The following is a 23,245-nucleotide window of genomic DNA, read 5'->3' on the forward strand; positions in this document are numbered from 1 at the left end:
TTCACATCGTTTGTGTTACTAATATTTTGAACAGTGCAACCTCAGATCATAAATATAATCAAAATAATCATGGATCGCCGAGGAGAATATTTTGAAATATACGTAATATTTATGATAAATCAAATATACCATGTTACATACAGTAAAACACAATTATAAAGAACATCCAGCGAAAAATAATTCGTTACAACCAAACTTCGTTATATTCGATAAAAGTTTCGTTATTTTCCTCTCACAGGATAATGAATATCACTTCGCAATAAGCGTTAATTCGTTATAAACGTGCTACCTATATGCGTGTTTTACTGTATCTGAATGAGGGGTGTTAGTCAATCTGATTAAAACCAGATCCTGAGATCCGCTCACTTAGATCGCTACACTAGTGTAGCGATCTAAGTGAGCGGATCTCAGGATCTGGTTTTAATCAGATTGGGGTGTTAGTAATCAAATATCATTTTTTAGGTACGCCCCCGCCCAGTTTTTATCGGCAGAAAACCATATTACAGAAACCCTGTCTTATATTTAAAAACTAATCATTATTTGAAATGAGTTTTTTTCATATTTAGAAATCTAATTATATTCGCGCGTTATAAATACCTCTCTAGTAATTTACATTGTAACATTGAACCTTATGAGAATTCAGTTGAAATTTTTAAAAAAATAAGTTCTGATAAAAAGGTTCATGAAACAGTCTAAGTAAGAAACAATATCTAGATAAATGGATATTCTAGAGACTTAATGGCAGTATGTCGAAATAAGACACAGAATTTTACCCGCATGATATCCCCCTCCGGAAAAAAATTGGGCTCGGGTAAGATTTTCTTCAATCTAATTACATGTAAAATTAGATCCTATGATCCGCTCATCAACTATCGCTACCTATGTGTATAGCGATAGATGAACGGACCATAGGATCTAATTTTAATTGGATTTTCCTGCATTGCGAACCCCTCTGGGAAGAATCCCCCATTTCGTTTTTGAATTGTCAGTATGCTAGTGTTACATATATTAAACCAATGTTGATCTATATAGCAATCATGTCTAAACGCTATCATATCCAAATCATTAATGTGGTCAAACTTGATTTCACGAACACTGATGTACAAAGACAGATTTGTCTCAAAAGGAGCGAATATTTCTTTTATAATCAACATCAGGAGTTTCGACTTTTTGAAGAAAAAAGCCTCCATAACCTTGACAATGGGATCATGAAGCCTAACCAAAGATTCATTTTCCTTATCAGGAAAAAAGAAATTTATTGTGTCTCAATATTAGTCGAGCAAATCGATTGATTAATTTCCCCCCTTCTTTTAGAAGTGCCCTTTCCGACACACAATTTTGACCTATGGGTCGATTGGTAGAAAAAAGCCTTAACATTCTCCATGTATTTCATTTTCTGATAAAAATTGATTTCGCTGTAAAAACTACTCCAATCTAAATTTACATTTTTCTTACAGTAAACGTAATCATTGTTTCATGTAACAAATCATAACTAGTATGCCATTTACTGATGTTGAAGAAAAAAAATATTCAAGCATTACCCCTACAAAACCTATACCATAACATCTCTATTTCTGGGAATCTTTGGTATTCATTCATTATCCTTAATAAACACAACATCAGATTTAAGTCATTTGGTTCTGTTTGCATTTTGTTTTGAGAGAAGACAAACACTTTTAATAACAACATGCGCTCTAATTATTTGAAAAAAAAAGATTATAGAACAAAATCAGTTTGATTCTGGTGGAACCAGAAACTTATAATTAATATAACACGGTTCGGTTATTATATATACTCGTATTACGAACCAATCTAAGTACATTAACACTGGTAATTTTTCCTACGGGGAAGGTTGCATTGAATTGATCAATTTCTATCTTGCAAATAAATTTTCAGGATCGAACTCCAACGGGATAATTTCTAGGCGCGGGGAGTGGGGGGGGGGGGGTGGGGGTGGGGGGGTGTAGTGTCATTGAGGGGGGAATTTATATTGGGACTGTTTTTATTAGGGACAATCTGAACCACGGATATTTTCCTGGGAGGTAAATCTAACCAGGGTCCGGTTTTTTTCTTCGGAGGTTACATTCAATTAATTTCAAAGTCTTTTAGTATGAAGAGAATGTGACCTTGAAATGCCATTCACACCAAAAACAAGAATTGCAACACCCATTGTTTTGGTGTACTAAATGAATGTATACAATATATAGTTGTTGCATACACAATATCACATGTATCCTTTTATGTCATTATTTTTATTCCACATTTTGCGGCAATCTAAAGCGCATATCTACAAGTAACTTCGGTTCTTTATTAGGGTAAATATTCCAATGTTTTTTCTTACTCCCACGTATAATATTTCAACCAATCACATCCATCGTTTGAAAATTGGTACATGCTTGTTAGGCCGTTCTTGGCGCACTGATTTTGACTACGGATTACTCCGTTTACCTGATAAAAATATAGGGCTCATGGCGAGTGTGACCGGTCTACAGGGGATGCTTACACCTCCTAGGCACCTGATCCCACATCTCGTATGCCCTGGGGTCCATGGTTGCCCAACTCTTTATTTTGTATTCCTTTTGCAGTTATGAGATTGATCACTGTTCGTTATCTTCACTTTTCATGCTACCGCACTAACCCTCGTAAAAGGCAGAGTTCAATGTCACGAGTTGAAACTCTCCGTTCGATTGCAACTCGGGTAGCCCGAGTTCGTACTTTGGTACGAACCGAAGTCGCCTTACATGAACTGGTCGCGGTACCTCAGTGGTATCCAGGGCGTTCGTAATACACGGGGGAGGGGGGGGGGGGCATGAGTTCGAGCCGCTCTCGTGCTCTTAGATGCCTATATATTTGCAAATGCGCGGATCCAGAAATTTTCTCCAAACCTAAGATGCAAATATATGTAGTGTTGGTTCCTTCGCCAAATGCTCGGCATTTAGAAGTAAGAATGATGGGTCTATCGGATATAGTATTGTACATATGTAAAATGGAGGTCCGGTGTCGCGGCAGGCGTTGGCACTCGTAATCTCGATTGAGATTCGGCTGGGCTGGATGTTTGAACTGACACCTTCACTGAATCTCGGAGCAGTCCTTTGAAAATTCACATTCAAGTTCGGCCGGTTCGAGTAATTATTGTGCACGTAGGTGACATGGTTGTTTGTTCAGATAAGTGACTCGACTGTTTTCCAAATCCTCTATCACTATTAATTCTGCATTGCTTACTGTCTAGATATGAAGACTACCATAATGTAATTGTTTATCTCCTGATATTGAAGAGTACCTATAGTCTGTTTTTTCTTTATTAGCGATATACAGTAGGTATGGACAGTTGTAGTAACTGTCCATACCTACTGTATATCACTGATTTAAAAAAACAACCAAGATTACTTATAACAATAGGCTAGTTGTACATGTACGTTTACAAAAGATTAGGGCTGTTAAATAGGAGGCCGTCTTAACATCAGAAGTATTTAGGATTGATATAATTGGTGAGCTGTATAAGGACACAAGATCGCTCTCGATAACTAATTGGTTAAGGTACGTAGGTTTGACGCGCCGCCTGGGACGAAAATCGAACCGAGAGGTCCCAGGTTTGATTTTTGTTCACGGCGCCTTGTCAAATCTAAGACGTTAGCGCCTGGTATTTGGAAGTGAAATTTACGCGTTTTTGGAATAGGGCTTTATAAACGGAAGTCCCATATATCACGAGAGGCGTTGCCACGACAAAGAACTGCATACAAAAGTCAATAAATGTGACGTCATGATGAAAGACAAGGTAGGTTACATGAACCATCAATGGTCCTTTGCGCAAACGCAACAATTTTGAAGTACAGCGCCGTATTATACCATTCGTGAACCTGTACCTCTTTGATTGAATGTCAGGACAAATTGTTTGGACCTAAGCTACTTGCAAGTACACACGCATGACATGTACGAGTCATATATCATCAGACGATTTCTGTAAGATGCCAGGCCTACCATTATACAATATGTCACGTTCAATAGGACCACGAGTTTCACTCGCACATGTCAGGTCGAGTGTCTGGGTAAAGGAATAGGTGCTATATCTATTTCTGTCGCGTTTGGGGTTCCAATACAATGCACGTGTTTTGATATAAATTACTACTAACAGCAGTGGTTTACTAAATCTTTCACGAAGCACACATAAACTGGCAATATCACTGCCATATCAAATCATCGATTTTGTGAAGCTCAAAGATATAATTATCATACAAAATTAGTTAGCCTTCGAATTAAGGGTGTACAAATGTATGTATATTCGTCTATTCATCAGATTTCGTTTCAGCAAAGTAACAGGGATAATTCTCAGTTTCACACATACGGTAAAAACTATGGTCGGAAGAAGGCCTGGTAGGGTATACACATAAACCGACATATTGAATATCATTCTGCTTAACGCCATATAGTTGTATATCTTTACTAGAGTTACGAAGGTTTGCATGATTTGTAATTATAACCTGATTACACACACGAAAGAATTGGTAAGGTAATAGCACACAGCTGAGCACCGTACGGATATAGGGAGATGTACTATGAAATCAATTTCCGATTCTGACCTCGACAGGTATGGGCTTTGCAATAAAGCATGGCATAGGAACTGTTACACAGTATCATGTATCAGTATTCGTAGCCATCAACAGATGAAATCAGGAAATTTGTATGTTTCTTCTCCGTCAATCTGGCACCGGTCAATGTAGCTCAGTGGTAGCTTCTTTTCGTTACCGGGAGGTCGTGAGTTCGAGCTCCGCCCGTATCATGGCCGCATCAAACATGTGATTGCACCCTCGCCAAACTCTCGGTATTTAAAAGCGAGAATCACGGGTCTTTCGGATATGAACTTAAAAACGGAGATCCCGTGTTGCGACAGGCGTTGCACGTTTATGGAACCTTCACTGCTTCGGTCTAGAATAGTGGTACTTGATCTACAACTGGTGACGCCAAATTATCGACCGGAAGTAAAACTAAGAACCGACAAACCAACAATCTAATTGGTCATCCGTCGGTCTCTCTTACTACATACATGGATGACCCGCCTTTTACGAGTTATGGCCTTTTTCATAGAATTTGTTTTCCACTTTCATACGCTATGCTTTATGTTGGTGATGAAAGGTGAAGATGACGAACAGTTATCAATCTCATAACTCCTATAAGCAATACAAAATAGATAGTTGGGCAAACATGGACCCCTGGACACACCAGAGGTGGGATCAGGTGCCTAGGAGGAGTAAGCATCCCCTGTCGACCGGTCACACCCACCGTGAGCCCTATATCCTGATCAGGATAGTTTACATTTGACTTGACGGAGTTTGACAAGTCTTGAGTTTTAGACCCTTGCAGGTTGCGCATTTTTCTTGCATTAATTTTGTTATCTTTATGTTCGGGTATTGAGATTTTTTGCTGCGTGTCTTCCTACAAACAATTACAGATCAAGCTTGACTTTCATTATGGTTGACCTATTTATAAGAGTTGGAGTCATAACAGTGTTATCTTTTGTAATTGTAGTATGCTGACAAGCACTTTTATTATAACAGGCTCCTATAAGCCTCTGGCACCATCTCGTCATTATCATCCTCAGTGATTACATTACTTATAATGAGGTGTCTGGTGGCGATAGGTTCTCAGTAATTGTATAACTCATTTAGGGTTTTCTAGTCTTTGTAAGAATGTTCAAACATTTCTAGATAACACGTCTCTGGAAGGTTGTACCAATTATTACATAATGTATTACAGAAAGAGTTTTTCCTTATTTTCAATCTACATATTTCTTTAAATGACTCGAATCATTGCCCCCCCCCCCCCCCCCCCCCCCCAACGTTCCGGTTTTGCTCTTGAATTCGGAATAAGTCTAAAACTCCTGGGTCGTATTTGCCTCTGTCATATCGTCTCTAGTTGTTCTGTAAGTTAGGGTTAGCATCTAATTTTTTCATTCAGCCGTTTTTCATATGACAAATTCGCCAGTCAAGCAAGGTAAACACTTTGTTGCCCATCTTTGCTCGTTTTCTATAAAATCAACGTGTTTTATACCCCCGAACGAAGTTCAGGGGGGGGGGGTATATAGGAATCACACTGTCTGTCTGTCCGTCTATTCGTCCGTCCGTCCGTCTGTCTGTCTGTGCAGATTCGTGTCCGGGCCATAACTTTTTTGACTTAGGCATACCATATTTGGCACACAGGTAAATCACCATAAGACGATATGTCGAGTACCTTCATGACCTCTATATGACCTTGACCCTTGACCTCAAGGTCAAAAATTAAAGGGTTTTTTTTTTACAATGGATTCGTGTCCGGGCCATAACTTCTTTGTTCTTTGACATAGGCATACCATATTTGACACATGAGTGTATCACCATAAGACGATGTGTCATGTACCTTCATGACCTCCATATGACCTTGACCTCAAGGTAAAAATTAAAAGTTTTTACAATGGATTCGTGTCAGGGCCATGACTTCTTTGTTCTTTGACATGGGCTTACCACATTTGACACATGAGTGTATCACCATGAGACGATGTGTTGGGTACCTTCATGACCTTGAACTTTGACCTCAAGGTCAAAATTGATTATAGGGTTTTGACATAATCATACCATAAGCCATGGGTGTATCACCATGAGACTATGTGTCATGTACATCCATAACCTTTTTATGACCTTGACCTTTGATCTCAAGGTCAAAATTATAGGTTTAAGCCATGGATTTGTGTTCGGACTATATCTTCCATTTCCTTCTACAAAGGCATACCATACTTTTACACTCAGGAAAGAGGTAATTTATATCTATTAACACCCTTTGGGAGATTGGGGTAAGCGGGTGGGGGGGGGGGGGGAGGGGAGGGGGTATTCTTAGTGAGCATTGCTCACAGTACCTCTTGTTAGAAATGGGTTCTATACTGAATTTGCATATAACATATATGAGATGATGTCTCACAAGACACACACGAACTTGGAAACATCAGAGATGGGATCACGTGCCTAGGGGTGTAAACATTACCGTTGACTGGTCACACTCGCCGTGGGCCCCATTTCTTGATCAGTTATACGGATTAATCCGTAGTCAAATCAACATGTATAAATCGATCTATAACACGTTAGACAGCATTCGGCCTAAGGACACGTTATATTTGCAAAGTATAACGAAACAAATTGCGAAATGCTGATTTTAAATGAGACTGTAGAAATCCTGTAACATGTGTTTATTTATAAGAGGCCTGTCTCGATTTTTAAAAAAAAAAGATCATATGTGGAACATGCTCTCGCCTATCGAATCAGTTGAAAAACATAAACACCACATGCGGGTGATAATGGAATATTGTTAGATAAATATGGTGAGTTGACGATGGAAAAGCTGAAATCATCCCGTGTGTCATAATGTTGAATTGTTAACTTGTATACAACCTATCATTTGATCAAATGCTGTCTGACGTGTTTCATGCCGATTGTTAGGCCGTTCTTGGCACACTGATTTTGACTAGGGATAAATCATTTACCTGATCAAGATATAGGGCTCACGACGGGTGTGACCGATCGACAGGGGATGCTTACTCCTCTTAGGTACCCAATCCCAACTCTGCTATATCCAGGGGTCCGTGTTAGCCCAACTCTCTATTTTGTATTGCTTACAAGAGTTATGAGATTGATCACTGTTCGTTATCTTCACCTTTCTTGTAATTAACGCCCATGTTCATTGAAATATCTGATATGAAGCAGATATGGAAGACTCTGTAGTGTCTTTGATTTCGAGTTCACATGGATATTCTGAATAGTAATATGAATGAAAGAAAACATTGTTAATAGATAAAACATCGTTGATGTATCTAAATGTCGAGTTGAAGGCCACAGCAAGATATTCTTTCTCATCTACTGGAAGCTTTTGAATAGATTCTGCCTCGTAAGAATACAAACCCCCCCCCCAAAAAAAAACCAACCAAAAAAAAAAAACCAAAAACAAAAACAAAACAAAAAACAAAAAAAACAAACAAACAAACAAAAAAAACAAACAACAACAACAACAACAACAAACAAACAAACAAAAAAAAAAAAAAAAAAAAAAAAACCAAACAAAAAAACAAAAACCAAACAACAAGTCAGTTATTAAAGGAGCACGATTCGTACCCATGGGAGTTCTAGCAGACTGTCAGAAAACCTGATAACCAAAGACTACGTAGATATTGTCATTGAGGAACTCTTAACATCTTTTTGATATTAGCTTCCAAGTACTTGTGCTTATAATCAATGTGGTGCTTAACAAAGCATTTTTGGGATGATTGATCACAAGATATGACAATTTTTGAGTTCCAGTTTTATTGAAGAAGCAGCTGCCTATGATGTCAAAAGGCATAGTCTTTAATTTGTCGTGAGGAATGGTCGTGTATAGTGTTGAAAAGTCATAGGTTTTAATGTTATTGATTTGGGATAAATTTCTCAAATTAATGAAACTTGTTATCTATGGCTACAATAACATCTTGAACACAAATTGATATTTGATTGATCCTTGTTCAGGTATTATACTACATTTATCCCATTCTCACGGTGTTACATTTATCCCATTCTCACGGTGTTACATTTATCACGGTGAAACTTGAGTAACCACTTTCCTGACCAGTTATGCAATAGGCGAATGTTCTTCTGAAGATTTTCGCAATCAGTGTCTTTAAAAATACCCTGAATTGAATACCGTAGTGACGTCAGCATACAAGTATTGCTCACTACCGTTTATCAGCGAATTGCGTAGGTCATTGATATACAGAACAAATAACACCAGACCCAACACAGATTCTTGCAGAAAAAAGAGGTAACAGTTTTCAATGACAAGCTCTAATCATTTACTAAGACTTTCTGTTTTCGATTCAATTGGAATGATATTACCCATTATTATTATTATCATAGATGTATTTCTCACCAATGGCATACATGTGAAGGTCATGAAGAAGTCTAAGATGAAGGACCTTATGAAAGGGGAAGATAAAGAACAGTGATCAATCCCATAACTCCTACAAACAATACAAAATAGGTAGTTGAGCAAACACGGACCCATGGATATACCAGAGGTGGGATCAGGTGCCTGGGATGAGTAAGCATCTCCTGTCGAGCCCTATATCTTGATCAGGTAAACGGAGTTATCCGTAGTCAAAATCAGCGTACCAAGAACGGCCTAACAATCAGTATGAAACAAGTGTTATCAAAAAGACCTATTTGAGATTTCCAGTCTGTCTTTCTCGATGGTTTAAAGTTCTTAACATGTTTATCAAAGTTTTATTCAAACGTTCACAGTCCATTTCCCATTGGGATATATGGAGTAGTGCGGAATTTTGAAATGCCAGAAATCCCATATATTAGTATTTCCTTCAACAGTCTGCATTCAAAATTTTGACCTTGAACCAAATGAATGCGTAATGGAAAACGATATAGTGTATAAGTGTATAACAAAATCATTGAAAAATGTTTCTGCTGTTGTTTTCGCAGTAAATTATTTTAGTTGATACAACAATTGCTTTACAAGTAAAATGGTCCAAAATCAGCAAAACATTTTCAAATCCAAGATGGTTGTGCTGTATGTATATATATTAATTAGCTCTGCTTGATCTTGTGCAGGTGTTTTTCTTCACATGCACCTCAGGAGGACTACACTTTTGTTTTTATCCAATTCTTCGTATCTCTGTATTGGCCTGGACATCAGCAACAGTTGTTTTTTTTTTTTTTATAAAGCTAAATCTGTTCTTTCTTCCTGGATATCCTATTTGTCGTTGTGAATTGTTCCCAATACAAATCCAACTAAGTTTGATAGTACTGCTAGTTTATTCAACTTTCTGTTATCAGCAGCTACTTTTCTGCATGATATGTCATTGATCAACTTCTGGTCAAACTTTGTAAATAGGATTACATCAGCAAATGGTCCAGATAAGTCAATTATCATAAATGTACCGGTCATATACATACTGTATCCATGGAAATAGATAGCATATTTAAAATAAAATGAGATGTGCCAAACACTAGAAACTATTTAATTGTGTTCCGAATTAACTTGTAATTTGGGAAAAAACTGCTTAAAACTAAATTTTCCCTAATATGTTTAACCTATCATAAATGTGTCAGAGAGAGAGAGAGAGAGAGAGAGAGAGAGAGAGAGAGAGAGAGTTCTGCATATTAAACCTGCTGGGGAGGATGACTATTATATAATCACAGTTAAGGTCGCAAGGATGAAACAGTTTAGGATGAGATACTATGTACAATTATACATTGAAACAAACATAGCCTTTAACTGTATCTGGTCGAAAAGAAATGATCTTATCTATCAATCTTATGATTTTAAAGAGTCTGGGGGTGGGGGTTAGTATACTACGGCTATTGCTAAGATCAAAGGAATGTCGCGGTCATTATTCTACGATATACCTTCATACGCATAATAAACTGAATTATTTATGTTGAAGAACTTGTTCATAGCTTTTTCTCGATACCTCTACTTACCTTGGTCTCGAAATACCGCGGCTATTGTTTTCAAAACAATATTTCTCGACTTCGGAGGTTAACCTGCAGCATACACGAAAACGCGATCATTATTTCAAATTATCACTTTGATATAATCAACATACTTTTTTATTTGAATTATAATTACTTACAATCACAGGTATCTGACTTTTTAATCAATAGATAGGAAAATACTGGATCTGTATAAATGCACCTGTATTTTTAAAATAATCCTCATTTGTTTGTACAATGCTTGTACCGGAATATTTATCGTTTTCGATTTTGCTTTTTCCTACATTATCCGGGGATTTTAAAGATGGATGCGCCCACAGAAAAACCAATTAATTTTTTTTCGAAATAATTTTCCGTTTACTGAGATAGTGGAGGAATATTTCATGATGGTTAAATACGTTGTGGTCGGCGGTGGTATAGCAGGAGTGACTTGTGTTGAAACGGTGAGCTTTCTTATCCCACTTTGTTTAAAATCACTTAAAGTTTTCGAAATTACACCACAGGGGCCTGTCAGTCACAGTGTCATGAAATATTTGCATTCTTTTATATGTGAAGCGCCGAGGATAGACCTAAATTTTGTGGCCCTTCACCGGCAATGGTGACGTCTCCATATTGAAATTCATGAGTGGAAGATTTTCGAAAGTTACATTAAACAACATACCGCCAACCTACACTTGACCATTACTAACTAGAATCGGTTGTTTAGCTGGTTCTTGCGACAAGATATGACTAATACGGACATGATGCCACATGATTATTAATATTATGTTGATGGGAGGAAACTTCTATTGCCCCTCCCAGTCTCAGTAATCTAGTTTTTCTAGTAATGCAGTAGAATTATCACTCAAGTTAAGCAACAGTGAGTGTGTTCAGACTGCTGCACATTATAAAATGGTGGCAGCATAGTGCATCTGGTATTTGGAGGGAGTCCTTCTTCAGGTTAAGTCTCTTCTGAGCTTAATCCGAGATTCCTCTGACTCTTACCCCCGCTTTTATATTTGACATGTGCGGGGGAGAGTCAGAGCGGACTCCATATTGAAAAGTGGGAATTCAGCGACACCAGCTGGTGTCGCTGCTTTACCTACCTCTTACAACTTTATTTCGCGGACCCATCTTCCAAGACGCGATTATTCATTTATTGGAAGATTATTCTACAAATACATCATGATTAATACGATGCTATCGCCGTTTAAACGATGGAATTTTGTGTTTATATGTGCTGACGTCATGCGCAAAGAAATCAAATGGCGAGGCGGCGACCTAATTCAAGTGATGCTCCATTTGTCGGTGTTAGGGCCGTTTAAACGGCGATAGCATCGTATTAATCATGATCTATTTATAGATTTATCTTCCGATAACTGAATTCTCACGTCTTGGAAGATAGATCCGCGAAATAAAGTTGTAAGAGGTAGGTAAAGCAGCGACACCAGCTGGTGTCGCTGAATTCCCACTTTTCAATATGGAGTCCGCTCTGACTCTCCTCCGCACATGTCAAATATAAAAGCGGGGGTAAGAGTCAGAGGAATCTCGGATTATTCTGAGCTCTGTGACTTGTGTCCATGTACAGACATGGTTTCGTTCGGCGGACGACGGTGTCGTGGTGGAGGATGGCGGTGTTGAAGAACAAAGGATCAGAGAGGACCCATGCTCACTGTTAGGATGAATCTTTCCTGAGCAGGGGGAGAGGGGTAGTGATAGGGAACTTCTTCTGCCTCGCTAGTGAGCTACATGTAGCTTTTCTAGTGATGTGGTAGAGTCTCTCTTGATCATGCAAGTTAAGTAAGAGAAAATATGTTCATGCAGACCACTGCACTTTACAATTACGTTTAAGTATGTACATGCACTAATGCATTTGCATATACTCCATAAAGTCTGAAATTCTCCACAGATTTTTTATATTGATATTAAAATTACATTTAAGAGCATTTCATTTCATACTAATTCAAAATCACAATAGAAAACACTTCAGAAATCTTACTGCATCCTATTCACTTGATTTCCTTAGTAATTAAGGCAATTAGAATTCAATTTGGCATTCGTTTGAATTTCTGTACTGTTCCATATGTAAGATATGGGGTAAGACTTCTGGAGAATTCATACCCAGGTGAACTGTTACCCATAATTTTGACCCTCGATCCTTTTCAAGGATAAGAGCAATATATTAGCCTCAACTCTGTGTTTTGTATTTGTGAACAAAGCTTCAGCCTTGTTTATGTTTACAAACAAACTAGTGAAATGATGATTTTGTAATTTAAAGCATCCTTATTTTACAGACACAAATTTAACTTTTAGATGACACAATTTACCTGAAGCATACTTGAAATGTGATATAAATCCTAAACTTATGAATAAATCGATATCTATAGATTTTCAAAACATTGTAAACAATTTAATATATCTCAATCTTTGTACAACAAATAATAAACTCTCTATAATGATCAAGCTTAAAATTCTGTCATAATGTATAACCTCCAGTTTTGTTGTGAAACCTTTTCAGAAAAAAAGATTTGGGGGTGGGGGGTGGGATTGTGAATCAGTCCCTTTAATACATTTTCTGTGGCAAGAATGGGTTCAGGGGGGGAAATCAATCTGTAGGGTCTCTTCAGTATTTGATCTTCCAATTTCAATTCAAAATCGTCTTCTAATCATTGTAATGTTATGTCATGTGTCCTATTCTTACAAATTGAAAACTTTCTATGTCGTCAGGCTCTGGGAGCCTCTGAGCAATAACTTTATACCCAATCTACTCATCATTCATGATGTCATTTACTGCATTCATTGATTCTGGTGTTTTCTACTTTACATGAACTCTTGTGGAAAAACATTCACAATTTCCCTGCCAACTATTATCGGTTTATTAAGGTGTGTACAATAATTAGCCATTTTAGAAATGAAAGTACATGGATCCACATCTTGGACTATAGTCTTGGTTCAGGCAAATGGAATATAGAAATGTGATTCTGATCTAGTCGTGTCGCAGCCAAATGGAATATAATGTAGAAATGTGATTCTGGTCTAGTCAGGTTGCAGCAAAATGAAATAGATGTGTGATCTTGGTCTAGTCAGGGTTTAGCATGACTAAAGGGATGATTAGGAAAGTGATATGCAAGGTGTAGTGAATGTTTCATTCTGAACTCAACACCATGGTTTCTAGATCCATAGGGCGCCTATCATTTTTATAAATGGGTTAACTTATAAAATTCATGTCAAGTTTTAATGTACATGTATGTACGTATATATATATTATTGTATGGTGTATTCACCCTCTAATACATGTATCTATCTACAATATTTTTCTTTAAGGTGTACTGGCACCTGCGATGGGGGCAGGTTTCTTTATGCTTTGGTCATTTTGATGCTCCTCCCTTCTCCTTGAGAAAAGGGGGCATATTTGTTTGCCTGTAGGTTGGTTTGTTGGTAGACCAAGCGTTCAATGCCAACACTATTTATTTGACATACATAAATTTTTTTTTACTTGTTTCCCCTAAAGAGTAGATGACCCCCATTGATTTTGAGGTCACAAGTCAAGTCTAAATCTACTACCGACATATGAAGATATTGCCTGCTCAATAAATAGTAGATGACCCCAATCAGTTATGATCACAAGGTCAAAGGTCAAGAGTTATACTACTCTTGATGTGCAGGTAGGAATCCATTGTCCACTAAATGTCCAAAAAGAAAACCTTGTTTGACAAACATCAAACCTGATACACTAGCTGATACTCTGTACATATGAATGGTATTGTCCACTCAATATTGTGGGAACCCTTTGCTTCACAGACATACAACTTGATATACTGGTACCTATTGACTTTGAAGTCACAAGATCAAAGGTCATTTACGGGTCAAGGTTTAAACTACTCTGGACATAGGAAGAAATAATCCACTCAATATCTTGAAAACCCTTTGCTTGATGTATATCAAACTTGGTACAGTGGTAGCCCGAAAAGTTTAGATGACCCCTATAGAGATCATGATCAATCTTAGTAATGTTGTTGCCCCTGACAAGTAAATAAACCACAGTTTACACTATATTAAATTTGAAGTTGATCCTTTTCAATATTGCCACATCGAAGGGGGGGGGGGGGGGGGTGCATATAATTGTTTCTAAAACATTTCTTATGTTAAAGATGTTGAGTTTTTAATGTGTACATACAGACTCACACACTAGATTTAAGGGGTGGGACTAGGACTTAAGGCCTTGAATGTTGGGAAAAGTAGCAACCAATATTTTCTTATGGGGCATTAATGTGACATGTTGTTGGCCCTGCTTTTAGATTATTGAGAGCCCTGCATAATATGAGCTATTAGGAAGAATATTGTTTTAGATATTGTCAAGATGTAAAGATTCAGTAGGAAGGTGAATTATGTGATGAAGTTATGATTGATATGTAGATTTCAGTGAGGAAGGCAGCTGGTTCAGTGATCTGAAATAAGTATGTTCTGTTGAGTCGGTTCTATTTTTCTATGCAAACATTGTGACCAATGCAGTTAGGTATTAAGTTACAGGGAAACATTTAGTTTCGGAAATGAATTAATCACTTTTGATTTAATTATTTGTTAAAATACACCCAGAAAATAAAGCAAGATATTAAAGAAGAGGGGAGGGGATGGGGTGGTATAGAAATTTGTATTGTGATGGATATAGTTTGATTGTGTATATAGAGCTATACTGGTAATATTTTCTGGTAGTCCTCTGTTAATGGAATAAAATCCTGCGTTGTCATGATGTGTTGGTGATCTGTTTATTTCTTTAAGGCCTCTGTTTTGTTAAACATGTGCAGACAAGAGCAGAACACCTATACCTGATGCTAGTAATCAGTACATCACACATTCAACCAATGTGTCAGCCATTTGTCTGTTGTAGTCCAGGATTCACAGTCCTTGTGTTGTATGATAATACACTACATTCTTGACTTTGTAGCTATCGTCCTTGTGTCCAGAGGAAGAGATTCTTCTTGTAACTGCCTCACCGCTGATTAAAGCCATCACAAACTACAAAAAGGTAGAGTATAATCACAAACTATAAAAAGGTAGAGTATAATCACAAACTATGAAAAGGTAGCGTATAATCACAAACTATAAAAAGGTAAAGTATAATCACAAACTATAAAAAGGTCAAGTATAATCACAAACTATAAAAAGGTCAAGTATAATCACAAACTATGAAAAGGTAATGTATAATCACAAACTATAAAAAGGTCAAGTATAATCACAAACTATTAAAAGGTAGAGTGTAATCACAAACTATAAAAAGGTAGAGTATAATCACAAACTATAAAAAGGTCAAGTATAATCACAAACTATGAAAAGGTAATGTATAATCACAAACTATAAAAAGGTAATGTATAATCACAAACTATAAAAAGGTAATGTATAATCACAAACTATAAAAAGGTAATGTATAATCACAAACTATAAAAAGGTAATGTATAATCACAAACTATAAAAAGGTAAAGTATAATCACAAACAATATATAAAAAGGTAGAGTGCAATCACAAACTATAAAAAGGTAGAGTGTAATCACAAACTATAAAAAGGTAGAGTATAATCACAAACTATAAAAAGGTAATGTATAATCACAAACTATGAAAAGGTAGAATGTAATCACAAGCTATAAAAAGGTAGAGTAATCACAAACTATAAAAAGGTAAAGTATAATCACAAACTATAAAAAGGTAGAGTATAATCACAAACTATAAAAAGGTATAGTATAATCACAAACTATAAAAAGGTAGTGTATAATCACAAACTATAAAAAGGTAAAGTATAATCACAAACTATAAAAAGGTAAAGTATAATCACAAACTATAAAAAGGTCAAGTATAATCACAAACTATGAAAAGGTAAAGTATAATCACAAACTATAAAAAGGTAGTGTATAATCACAAACTATAAAAAGGTCAAGTATAATCACAAACTATAAAAAGGTCAAGTATAATCACAAACTATAAAAAGGTCAAGTATAATCACAAACTATAAAAAGGTCAAGTATAATCAAAAACTATGAAAAGGTAGAGTGCAATCACAAACTATAAAAAGGTAGAGTATAATCACAAACTATGAAAAGGTAAAGTATAATCACAAACTATAAAAAGGTAAAGTATAATCACAATTAAATTATAAAAAGGTAGTACACTGTACTTTACATCACACTGGTCAGGTATATGCGGTGCAGTTCTCAAAGCTGTCAGTCTGAGACCATTAATTTACCCTATAATCATATGATTTATTTTTTATTAGTATGTTTAGGATGAAAATTATCCAATTATGCCCCAGTTTTCATTTATGTTCATTACATGAATATAAGAAAGACTGCTGTTATATTCTATCTACATACATGTAATTATTAAAATGTCTAAAATCTATTGTCAGAAAACTTTTGACACATGCAATTTTCAACCCAGTCAATTTTGTCCCTTTGTAAATCCACCTGAAGTCATGTTGCTTCCTTAGATGGGGGTAAAAATATTTTCTCTATATACAGACCTTGAAGTGTGCTACTTCACCACTTGCATGGAATGGTATGAAATGATTCTTTCATGGAACGTTGGATGGGTTGCACCTAACACTTCTCGCTTTGTGAACAATCTGTATGGTCAGCACCATACAGTAGTCGTGGCTTGTACGCTTTGATTTTTTGACATTATTCGGCTTTTTAAGAGAGTGCATGATTCAAACATGAAAAAATTTGTACACAGTAATACTTATCTAGAAATTCAAAATTAAAAGAACGAATAAAAACTTATAAAGTTTTACTAAATAGTTTTATGTCTGTCATTACATTGTATGTCTAATTGTTACTAAGAAATAGGTACAAATTGTGTATTGAATTAAGAGGGGGGAAAATGATAATCTTTACAAAGACAAAAGTTTTTACAATGTATGTGAATGACAACAAATAAAGTAAAACTTCTCGTTATAGGTAAGACGTAGATAATTAGACATATAAACATATATTGGGGGGGGGGGGGGGGGGGGGGGGTATTGACTTTGTGCTAGCCAAATGACAAAAATGTCACCTTGGATAAAAAGGTTCAATCCCAATATAAAATCTAAAATAACTAATAATGACTAACTACCAGGTATCTAATAATTGAAGCTAATTGAATCGATCTGTCTGCCAGCATAAAGTTCCAATTTGGGTCAGTGGGTGTGATAATTAAAGAGTATCCATACCAATGCAAATCAGTCACGGTAGCTCAGTGGTAGAGTGTTCGCTTCGTAACCATGAGGAGGTCGTGAGTTCGAGCCCCGCTTGTGCCATGGCCGTGTCAAACCTTAGATGTTAACATAGGTAGTAATTCCTCCTTCACCAAATGCTCGGCATATGGAGGAGAAAATCAAGGGTCTTTCGGATATGATCTTAAAAAGGGGGTCCTGTGTCGCGGCAGGGGTTGGCATGCTAAAAAACTCTCACTACTACGGCCCCGAGCTCTAAGCAGGAGTCTAAATTTGTGGTACGTACTTCACCTACAGCTGGTGACGTCTCAATATGAGTTAAAAATTATCGACAAGACATAAAGCAAACAAGCAATCAATCAATCCGATGCATATGCTGTTTCAGTGTGTATGTGTGTTTGATTTATAATATGGGGAATACTCAAACATATTTCTGGTATTTGCATGGATCTGATACATGTGTCTCGTTTAGAATTACAACTGTGCTTTGATATTGGATACTTATAATAGATAAAACTGAAATAATAAAATTCTGTTTCTTGGAGCAGTGATATTCAAATAAAGGTTTGATTAGTACATATTTCAAGTCATTTTGAACATATAGCTGTTTGCCGTGGCTTTAATTATCTCAAAAATTGAGCTAAACAAAATTATTTGCAAATTTCACAAATATTTTTGAAAATTTTTTTCTATAAATATCTCTTTTATTATGTCTTTATTGCCTGGGACCATTTTCACACCTTCTGCATGAAGTCAAATACTTCTCTTAATTCTAAATACCCCGATTAGCTGAACATGTACAATCTGCGTGTTATTTCTATTGACTTGCAATTGGTCCGTAACGAACTGGTTTGAACAATCTGCACATTTCTATGGGCGTGGCTTGATCTTGCATGGAACAATTCTTGCAGAAAAAGTTTTGCACAGAATGCTGAACAATTTGTTCAGAACAATAAATGGTTTGCACGGAACGAAACAGAACACTTTGGAGGTGTAGTAGCATGTCTTTGGGTCTGTAGAACCTATATATTGTGTGCTTGCTATTGAAAATGATTTTTGTTTTTCTTCCAAAAATGAACAGTTAGCTCATGAACTCCTATTTTTGTTTAATGAAGATAACAAAGACGCTGGAGGATTTTGATGTGGAGGAGAGGTCCATTATCTCACTGCAGTCCGAGTGTGTGAATGTCAAGGTGATCCAGAAGAGCTTGCACTCCCTCAATGCCAAGTCACATGTTAGTACATGTGATTACAGTGTATTAAAGCTATATACAAGCTGTAACTGACGGTAAATAAATTGAAAAACAGAAGAACAAATATTTAACATATCTGTGATTGAATACATGTATATATAACTTCATAGAATCAGAGTGAATCTGAAGCAATAAACCCGTCAAATCAGCAGAAAATGTCGATCCATGAATCTTTGTCATCCTGTCAGTAATTCCTGCTCATAATTTCCGATGTGCATTGACCTCGGAGGTCACCAGTTCGGAAAAAAGCAAAAGAAGGCACTGAGCATGTGTCAAATTTGTAAACAATTTAACAAACCAATTTTTGTAGCATATTCGATCACTACCAAAATTTCATTTCAGTGACACAATTGCGTAATTATTACTTTCTTTCACTTATAGTACTTTTTGTCATTTATGAAACAATGTACTGTTTTAAAACAAATGAAACGTGTAGTTACTCACGTAAGTTTCCGTCTTTGTATATATGACCCCGGTCTCTGCAACCCGATTACATTCGGCAGTCATCATTCCCATGTCTGTGTATACGACGCAATGGTGGTTTATACGAAACGCTCATTGTAGGCGTAATGCTCTCAAACAATATTCCCTTGTTTATTTTGTGGAGATCTTCAGATCTTGGGGATTATTTTAATTATATATAATACTGATAGGTTTTGTTTTGTACATAATTGGATAGTTAAAAAAATACAGTCAGTTACAGCTTGTATTGATTTAAGCTTGTTATTTAACAAGATTTATATAGCTAGGTCATCAGACTTAGATTTCATGAAAAAATCTCAAACTGAAGTCTGAGTTTTCTTTTATTTGAGCAGTCAAAATGTGCAATTATACCCTCAGCAATCTAGGATTGGGAAGGACATGTTGAAATCAACTTGTCCATCCTTCTGTCTGTTGACAGAGAAATAGGTAATGTTCATACTGGATACGGAGGTTGTGGCCTGGTTCTGACCAAAGGTCATTAAAAGTTTTTAGAAAATGATTTTGTAAAATTATTGTGTGGACATATCAACTTGATTAATGTAGTTATAGTCTAGAAATTCATATGTACTGTATTAAAATGCTATTTCATATGTAGTCACAACCTTCCATCCCATACCGAAATCAAAACCTAAACTTCTCAAGAGCAATTATGAAAAGAAATTACCCAGGTGATTTGAATGCTTTAATTTGATTGGCAGGTGATAAAGCTCAGTGATGGAGAAGAGGTTCACTATCAGAAGCTTTGTCTTTGTACAGGAGGGAGACCAAAGGTAATGAACTGGATTGCAATTCAAAACAGGAATGTATTGGTGAGGTGTGTTGTTTTATACCTCCCACTCAAGAATTTTTCACTCCTTTATGTAGAAGTCATCAGTTGAAGTGATTATAGACATATGAATATCTGATAGACTAGTGACTTTGTCTCCTAATGTTGAACTGTTGAGGAAATTGTCACTACCAGTATTAAATGTCTTAGGTTTGATGCACTGCAGCGGGGTTGAGATTTGAACCGGGGACCTCTATGTTGCTAAGTGAGCATCTTAACCACTAGCCTTCTAGTTGTGGTTGGTGAAATAAACTATGCCTCCATTGCTGTTAGTGTTTGTTTCCAGTTTAAATAATTCCCAAGTAATTATAATTATGATGAGATTGATTTCTCCATAAGAATAGTCCAATTTGGATAAACTTGTGATCTATAGGATTATTGTTAGTAAAGTGCGTGAGTCGTTACATATGTCATTGGATGTTACAGCTCAGAGATCAGCAAACCAATTGATAATTATGAAGGGAAAGTAATTTGCCTTCTCAAGGAAAATACTTATTGACTGTCAGGGTCATGTCAATCTGCTCATATGCATAGCTTCAGCAGGATCATTTTAAATTAGAATTAAAAAAAAAATAAAAACCTGTTGATAGTTTTCAAGGACTGTGTAAGAAAACTTCTTCATTTGTGTGCACTTGTCCAAATAAACAAATAAAGACTTGGTTAGGCCTAGTTTCACACATCTCATTGTGAATGATGATTCAGGTGAGCATTTTGGCTCACAGGCCTGTTCTTTCTGGTATTAGAGTTGAAAAAGTCAAAAATCTGGTTAATGAATAGTAAGATTATGCCAATCTCCCTGCAGACACTGATGGGACCAAGTCTAGCTGGTGAGCTATAATTAATTGTTTAGGTGATTAGGAATTACCAACAATTATGTACATGTTTTTGTTAAATATATGGCAGGGACAGATTTTTCTCGGACAGCTAATTGATGAATACAACTTTCTCTTTGTAAATGTATCCTGTGAATGTATATAGAACAAAAAGGCAGTTACATGATACTCTCTTCAGCTCTTAATTACATAGTTTGGAAGGAAAGTTGATATAGTCAGCAGTATGCTCCTGGTGACATTGCAGTTTTAATGATTGTAACATTATATAGAGCTGTTTCATTATACGAATGTCATGAACTGAGAACTTGCGTACTGCCTTTGGTATATGTATATGACAGGTTTTATTTTTAGGTCACCTTGAGTCACTCAGTAAACCTGTTGCTATCCATGCATGTGTTTCTGTGTCTGGCGTACAATGTGCGTCATAAACTCTCTAATATTTTCAACTTTTCGGAAATTGCATGCCATTGGCTATAGTTTTCACAAATTGTGAATTTTGTGTTGACTACCCTTTAGGGGCCCTATATTTTTTTTGGTTTAAAATCAGGACGTTTTTAAAAATCCTCTCCTATACTCCTAAATATCTAACATAAAAATAGGTACATCATTGCAATGAGCGTAAAGGCTTACCAGAATTGTGAAATTCATGGTCCTGGGGTCAGAGGTTCAGAATCTGGGGGGGGGGGGGTACATGCATGGTTCATATTGTGATAATGTATTATGCTTACGGATCTACTTTTCTACTCCTGAACATGTGGGGATTTAAAGAAACCTGGTTCATTGTTAAATCTTTACCAAACTTGTGAAATTGATGGACCCTGGGTCAGAGTTTTGGGCATATGGCTGTATATGAAAAATAGAGTAAAAATTATTATGATGTTAAAAAATTTCTTCTCTACTTGTGAACAGCTAGAGAACACAGCTCATGCATAGCTAGATTTACATTGAATATGGAGGCCTTTACTTAAATGGTGAAATTCATGGCCAGAGATTTAGGCCCATGGTGTAGTTATGTTTATCATAATTATGTAGTGGAAATGCATTAAATGTTTAAAATTCTTCCCTTCTCCTGAACATCCAGGGAACAAACTTGGTTCATAGTGATATTGTTCATGGAGTTCTATACCAAAACAGTAGAATTAGTGAGCATGGATTCCTTGAACAAAATTGTAAAATTCATGAGCATAGAGGCTTCTACCAAAGTTGTGAGTCGAGGGAGATCACATAAAGATGTATTAAATCTTTAAAAATCTTATTTTCTACTAGACATCTGGCACATAACTGGGTGAACAGTTATGATGAACATGAAAGCCTCTACCAAACTTTTGAACTTCTAATGACTCAGACAAGGCCTCTAGCCCCATAGTGGGGCTATGATTGGTTTATAAACTGAAAATACATTACTCTTTTCTTTTCAATATTTGGATAGTACTTGGCACAAAGGTTGCATATGACCAGGCAATTCGTCATGACCCTCATCCAAGGTCATTTGACTAAGGTCAAGATCACTTGTGGAAAAACTCTTAGATATATATCTGGAACCATAGTATAGTAATTGAGATATGAAATACATGTAAGCTCATGCTAATATGGCTGAAAGGTTGCTTATGAGGAGAAGATTTACCTTGGCACGTTCTGCCAAAATACAGGACCTCCGTTTTTAAGGTCATATCTGAAAGACCTGTGATTGTTACTTTTAGAAACCAAGCATAGTAAAGCATCAACCTCTACCTATTTTAACATCTTTGGTTTCAAGACGTCGGTTTCACATGGCCATGAGCAGGTCCCGACCTCATGACTTCTTGGTTATGAAGTGAACACTCTACCACTGACCCACCACAACTGGTTCATATGATAGAAAAATTATAGGGAATGGTCCATTGATTTCCTAAAAATCCACATTTCTCTGAAAGCAGTGTGTGACACAAGTGAGCATAAAGCTCATGGACCTTATGTTTCAATGGCTGCTCTATTACAGTAAAACATGCTTATAGTGAAGTACTCGGGATAAACAATTTTGATTCATTATAAACATAATTCGTTATATCCAATAAGTTCATACTAAGTTTCAGAACTACAAGGAATAAAAAAAAATTTCTTCACTGTAAGCGTGAATTTATTAGCTCACCTGATGGAAATTTGTCTGCTGTCGTTGGCGGTGTCGTCGTCGTAAA

At 36.3% G+C, this 23,245-nt stretch overlaps 1 protein-coding gene across 2 annotated transcripts in view; it reads left to right on the forward strand.

Annotated features, from left to right (window-relative positions):
• Window positions 1-10,773: 10,773 nt before the first annotated feature.
• The window catches only part of LOC125675705 (pyridine nucleotide-disulfide oxidoreductase domain-containing protein 1-like), a 41,628-nt gene continuing 29,156 nt past the window's right edge, over window positions 10,774-23,245 (forward strand). The window contains exons 1-4 of one of the 2 annotated variants that reach the window (XM_056160641.1): window positions 10,774-10,936; window positions 15,418-15,498; window positions 18,792-18,911; window positions 20,111-20,182. In XM_056160641.1, coding sequence (XP_056016616.1) covers window positions 10,802-10,936; window positions 15,418-15,498; window positions 18,792-18,911; window positions 20,111-20,182 — 408 coding nt within the window. In that variant the 5' untranslated portion in view covers window positions 10,774-10,801. The remainder of the gene's footprint in view (window positions 10,937-15,417; window positions 15,499-18,791; window positions 18,912-20,110; window positions 20,183-23,245) is intronic. The other variant, XR_008801996.1, reaches the window with a different exon arrangement.

The sequence above is a fragment of the Ostrea edulis genome, chromosome 3 (assembly GCF_947568905.1).
Source record: "Ostrea edulis chromosome 3, xbOstEdul1.1, whole genome shotgun sequence".
In the NCBI taxonomy this organism is placed as follows: domain Eukaryota; kingdom Metazoa; phylum Mollusca; class Bivalvia; order Ostreida; family Ostreidae; genus Ostrea; species Ostrea edulis.